The following is a 6,462-nucleotide window of genomic DNA, read 5'->3' as shown; positions in this document are numbered from 1 at the left end:
ACAACCATTCATACTATTGTTAGGCTCATCGTCATACGCTCGTCTTAAACCCTTAATTTAAATCCGTTTAGAGAATTTGCCAAAATTGGGCGCATCTCCCTTTTGTTTTATATGCCTAGCCCGGAATCACAATCCAATAACCAATAACAACACCAACATCACAACAACATTATCAACACCAATAGGTTCCATAAAACATCTCACATGATGTTTTCCAAGTTTCTCAACTATCCAACTTATTATACGACTATGTAATAACTTTATCTCATAAATAAACTGAAATTAATACTAATAAGGAGAGATTCATACCTTATTCTTTCTAGAGCAGCAATATGTTCAATATTTACTTTGAATCCAAGCCAATTCCTCCGCAAGACAATACTATAATCACAACCGCACGTTACTCGGACCTCGATTAATACTTTGTCACTTGAAATTACTCAAAATCCTCACTTTTGTGATGTATATTTGCTCTCTTATGCTTGCTGATTTTTCTGGAATATTTGAGAGAGATTTATGACCAAAAAGAGGGATTTTAACCCTTTTATAAGTGGGTAGAGTCGTGCACTTTGAACGATCTGTAGCGGCCCATTTTGTTTACACTCTTTCGAATTTATAACATACATAATTCTCTACTCCGATGTCGTATCGACGAGCGGTTTATTGCGTTGGAAACTAGATTTGACAAACTTCATTTTAGGCTTTTGAAACACCTTAAAGCTCCCCATATACCTAGAGATATACCCCTCCAAAGTTGACCCAAAATTCTGTCCTTAATTACGCAACTTGTTCCAAATTTTCGACAAACTTATTTCGTTAATTTGCTTGGTCCTCGAATCTTCCACAACTCCCCTGCATGATATTTATCACTAATCATACTTGATAATGGTCATGTCCTTGTGTTTCAAGATTGTTCTTCTAGGTTACGACTTACAAAATCGTAATTCATCCTTTACTTCATTGTTACGTACTTCCCATGGCTTGTACCTTCCAAAACTTCATGAATGCATCTCGATATTCCATTACTACGGTAAAGTACGTGGGCATGCTCATGCTCGAAAGTGCGGGGTATAACATTTGGCTTCTTTGTATTCATAAATACGAGTAAAATGAATACATAAAAACATATGTACACCAAAAATTACAAACACCATATTTTTCGGTATGTATACAACAAATACGACGTATACAACGTAGATACACCAAAAATATTAACAAAAACAGGCGAATTTGTTAACACTGTATACAACATATGTACACACAAAAAAAAATGAATACACTCAAAATATTGAATACAAAAAAATAAAATTGATTGTATTCATTTGTATACATATGTTAATTCACTCTATTCATTTGTATACAAAAAGATCTTTTTTCGGAAAACGTTTAAATATTATATATACCGTGTAAGTATACACCGTATGTATACACATCGAAAAAAAAAAACTCCGAAAAATATGTATAGTGTATGTATACACGATCTGAAAAAACTTCCGGTCAAAAATTCCAATCGTATCCGTGTACACCTTCTTCTCCTTCAGCTTCTTTTCTCCGTCATCATCACCGTCACCTTCAGATCTGAAAAATTCTGATCGGAGACGGGAGAACAACGACGCAACAGAGGTGGCAAAAACAGAGGCGGTGGTTGGCGGCATGTGGTTGTTGTGCCGTCTCCGGCGTCAATCTATTTCGCCGGAGCTCTGCTTGCTTTCCTTTCAACTGCGCACGGCCGGCGGCGTGAATATTCTCTTTAGCTCGTTCAAATAGAGAAATCGATTTCGCTTGTGAGCTCCGCGTGCCGGCGGCGGGCGGAACAGCGGTGGGGAAGAGGGAGAGAGAGACGGGAGGGTTAGGTTGGAAGTGAATAGTGTGATGGGTATTTTATATATATATATATATATATATAGTTACTAAATGTCATTAATAAACAAATGTTTGCTATGAGAAGTAATTAAGTTAAACTATAGCTACTAAATGTCAATACCCACTATATGTTTGTTATGTCATGTAGTTATCCCATGATTCAATCTCCATTTACTTTTGGGCTTGGCACTTGGTGGGCATCACATATCCGACTTTTCCGGCCCATGGCAAATGATACGACTAGAAGGCTGACTCACCCCATCCGGAATTAAAATTTCTGGCTGGAAATTGTTGCCCCAGTGACACTACCACGGCCGGTGCATCGCCATCGTGGCGTATATTTTTGCCACGGCCGGTTCAGGACAATGAGCCTCGACCCAATCTATCAATTCAAGAAAATGTGCTAGTGTTTCGCGATATCAAAAAATTCATGAACTACATTGGCCATTCAACTTGAGGGCCTTTCTTTTAGTTCCTCAACTCTTTTTCTCCAAACGGGATGGAGGGAACATTACCAAAATAACCTTTTAGCAATTTGCCTCGATTATCATCTCCATTACTCAATCTAGTCCGACCATCAACCACGATACCAGTGTTATGTATTTCGATAAATTCAATAAGTAAATTAAAATTCTTATGAACAAATGCTCTGATTTTATTCTGCAACGGAAGCACCATTTCAATAGCTCTTTCTTATACTCTTTAATTTCACACTAAGACGACTTTTACACAATGTACGTATCGAAGAGCACCTCAAATAAGAACAATATACGTGTAAGTAACATTTTTGCATATTCACAGGACAAAAACTAAAACAAGAAAAGCTTTATTTACTGCTTAAGATAGGATAAATGGATGTGGCCCAATAACTAAAGCAGTTCTGGACGGACTTTTATCAAATCAAGTTGAGATAATTTGCAGTCACAGGTTCAAACACGTGCGCTGCAGAAGCCTCAATAAGTTCTATTTGCCATTTCAACAGATGCATGTAGACAATCCAATCTCCATTTCCTTTTGGACTTGGCATTGGCATCACATATCCCGTTTTTCCGACCCATGGAAAATGATACGACCAGAAGACTGGATCACCCCATCCGAAATTAATCTTTCTAGCTGGAAAATTTTTCCCCGATGACACTACCACGGCCGGTCCATCACCATCCGCGGCGTATATTTTTGCCATAGCCGGTTCAGGACGACGAGCCTCAACCCAATCTATTAATCCAAGAAAATGTTCTCGTGTTTTTGCAATATCAAGAAATTCATGAACTACATTTGCCACCCAATTCAATGGCTTCTCTTTTAATTCCTCAACTTTTTTCTCTCCAAATGGGATGGAGAGAACATTACCAAAATACCCTTTTAACAACTTGTCTTGATTATCATCTCCATTACTCAATCTAGTCCGACCATCGACCACCATTCCAAACCTAATTTTTTTGAAACTCGACGTTTCTTTAATTCCACAAGCAAGAGTTTTCCACAGGAAAGCACTGAATGATTCAAGTTTAGACCTCTTGAATTTGGTGCATTTCTGGTCCTGATTGGCTAGTGATTGGAGGTGCCCGATTTTGTCCATTGTAACGTAGTAAATTCTACTTATGACTTGATCGTTAGGGTTAACGGTTTCAGGTTTTGTGGGAGGTGGGGTTGGTATTGGTACATATAAGTCATTGAGCGAGGAATCATAGTAACCAGGACGTCGAGGAAAAAGGGATGATCGTCGAAAAGATGGGAGCTGAGAGAGTGGCTTGGATTGAGCTAATTCAGACCATGACACAAGAAACAAGTTGGCTGAATATGCATCAGCTACTCGATGATCAAATGTGCAACCCAGCACTATTCCTCCGCATGAGAGTTGTGTAACCTGTATTGAAACATTGGATAAAATTACAATTCGCAAGGAATTAAATACTAACAAAACAAGAGGACAAAGTTAGGTATTTAGGGTTGTCAATTTTATCACTTAAAGAGCAGTAATTTCTATGTCTCAATTTATATATATGTCATACTACTTTTTTTAGTCTGGTTAGAAAAGAATGTTGTTTTTTTATATTTGGATATAATTTAACTTTGAAATGCCACTACTAAAAAATGTGAATTATATTTCCAAAGGATGTTCCTGTCGGAAGCCGTCGAAAATATGGAATTTCCAGTGGAAAGTTCACGAGAAACATTTTTGATGAGCCAATTTTCAATGGCTTCCATCGGAAATTCTCGCGTTTTTAGTAGTGTATGTCCAATATTTACCCTTAATGGAGCTGGCAGAAATTTGTGTTTTAGTAGTTTATGTATTTAGCCTTATTTAGCCTTAATGAGATAATTTATAACTACAAATTTTTAAGACTCGTTTTAGATCAAAAGTTAAAAAATCTTTCGTGTTTTATAACTTTCGTGTCCAATCAAACAGCGCCGCGTTAATTTAAATGGAGGGAGTAACGAAAAACTAAAAAGTAAAAGAATGTTTTATCAAACAATTTAAACATTTAGATGAGATGATAACCGAACCATTTCAATATAGTATTAGTGTATGTAGAGGTCTTGTGTTTGAGTCTCACCCCCACACATTATTAGGATGAATTTTGCCTTGTTTGACGAATGAAAAAAGAATCAGACTTGCACGTGACGTGATGTGCTGGGACATTCAGAAGGTCACATGCAGGGGCGAATTTGTGTAAAATTTTTGGGGCACGTGAACTTATGGTCTCCGTAAAACTAGGTATTTTATGTATATATTTTCTAAACTTGGTATAATATTATCAGGTGGAACCCATACTACAATAAGGTTAAATGCGCACTCAGTTGAAGTTTGAGTTATTTACCTAGAAGTCTAGGGATCAATTCCGACTTCATACATTTTTCTCCTTTTTTATTTTTTAGTGGTGAACTCATGTTCTAGAAATACTAGATTCGCCTTTGCTCACATGCATGAGAAAAGGATAAATATTGCATTAAGACATATTTACCTGAACAGCTAGTACACCATGTTTCTTCTTAGGAACAAGTTTTCCTTCAATACTTTCATCTGGATTATAAAAATTTATCTCTTTAAGCTCAACATCAGCAAAAGCTTCAGTAAAATAAACTCCACTATTATTGCACAAGACCTCTGGTTCTCCGCCCGAATTTTGAACAATTTCTCCAGCAAATGCATAGCAAGAAACTAATGTTTCAGCCAAAGAAGCTTTGAGAATTTTTACCATTGAACCAAATTCTAAATTTTTATTTTTCTCCGAAACAATAATGGGATTTAGATAGCAGACCATAACTCCGACATCCAATGGAGGCAATAGCAAATCAAGATTGGATAGTGGTAGCCAATGTTCTTGGATTGGTAACACTGCTGCTACTACCTCAGTTTTGTTCATTTTTACGTTGAAGTTTGTTTTGGCATTCATCTCCTTTTAGCACATCTTTTTTTTTTGTGTGTGGTTGTTTTGTTTCTTTTTGTTGTGGAGGGGTTGGGGGCCGGGGGGGGGGGGGGGGAAAGGTGGAGAAATTGAGATATGTATAAGTTTCTTGATAGTTTGTATAGTGGCGTGTGTTTGCTTGAGAGTGAGTGATTGATGGATGAGAGAGTTCTATATATAGGGTTTAACTTGTATATATTAAGAGTGTAAATTTTATTCTATGTCAGATGATTTAAAAGATAGTTACATGCAACTAATCATCAAAAGTATGATTGGTAATTTGGAAAATAATACATGCATATATTATAAGTCGCGATGCAGAGAAGTCAGAATGAGAAGTTTATGGGTTGTGAACTTGACCTTTGAATGCATAGCTCTTTTTTAAAAAAAAAAAAAAAAAATATCACATCAGCGGAGGTGGGATTTATACATATTTAATGAATTTTCTACTACAATTATAAAGCGCGTTTAAACAAATAATGAGTTCCTCCAAATCCATAGTATTTTAGAACATATTAAGAAACATGTACTAACAATATAATTATTCTATAGTAAGTGTGTGTATATAAGCAAAATTCTGCATTTATAAGATTCAATGATGGGTGGGATAATGTTAAGTAAATAATAAGATTGGTGTATACGAGATATATATTATTAAGCATGGGTACAAGATTGAGTGATGGACGTGGAAGAGGTGTGTTTATAGAGTTTAACTACTATATACTAGTAATTATTTTATCGGAAACAACCTCCCTACATTGTAGGGGTAAGATCTGCGTACACTTTACCCTCCACAAACCCCACATTGTGGGATTTCACTGGGTATGTTATTGTTGTTGTTGTTGTTGTTATTTTATCGAATCTTTTAAAAGATAATTACATGTTATAACTATTCATAAAAAAGTGTGACTAGTAGCCTCAAAAATAAAATAAAAATATATTGCGCTATTATAACATGTTCAAATATACTGAAGATAATATAAACATTCCTTACATTTTCAATGTATATAAGTTACATTAATATATCTATATATGTAATGTTCAATATTGTTGGGTTGGGTGGGATGATTATTTAAAAATAATAGTATTAGTATTCTGGACGAAGTATTATTATGCATTGGTACAAGGGTTGGTTATGAGTTTCTTGAACAAGTTAATAGAGAGCAACAAAGTCAATTATTTTGGTAAA

General features: G+C 35.7%; 1 protein-coding gene across 1 annotated transcript; it reads right to left on the bottom strand.

Moving 5' to 3' along the window:
- Positions 1 to 2,494: 2,494 nt before the first annotated feature.
- Positions 2,495 to 5,358, bottom strand: LOC132037659 (coniferyl alcohol acyltransferase-like). The gene is made up of 2 exons (XM_059428206.1): positions 4,830 to 5,358; positions 2,495 to 3,730 (listed from the first exon to the last, which is right to left on the bottom strand). Exons 1-2 carry the CDS (start codon positions 5,259 to 5,261, stop codon positions 2,759 to 2,761), a joined length of 1,404 nt encoding a protein of 467 aa, XP_059284189.1. The 5' UTR covers positions 5,262 to 5,358; the 3' UTR covers positions 2,495 to 2,758.
- Between the last annotated feature and the right edge of the window lie 1,104 nt (positions 5,359 to 6,462).

The sequence above is a fragment of the Lycium ferocissimum genome, chromosome 11 (assembly GCF_029784015.1).
Source record: "Lycium ferocissimum isolate CSIRO_LF1 chromosome 11, AGI_CSIRO_Lferr_CH_V1, whole genome shotgun sequence".
NCBI lineage: Eukaryota > Viridiplantae > Streptophyta > Magnoliopsida > Solanales > Solanaceae > Lycium > Lycium ferocissimum.
This window is presented reverse-complemented; position numbering and strand designations above follow the sequence as displayed.

Excerpts from the sequence above, each read along its gene's own strand:
- LOC132037659 (XM_059428206.1), bottom strand. The coding sequence starts at position 5,261 with ATGAATGCCAAAACAAACTTCAACGTAAAAATGAACAAAACTGAGGTA. Across the intron at positions 3,731-4,829 it reads ATGGTGTACTAGCTGTTCAG|GTTACACAACTCTCATGCGG; the intron begins GTAAATATGTCT and ends GTTTCAATACAG.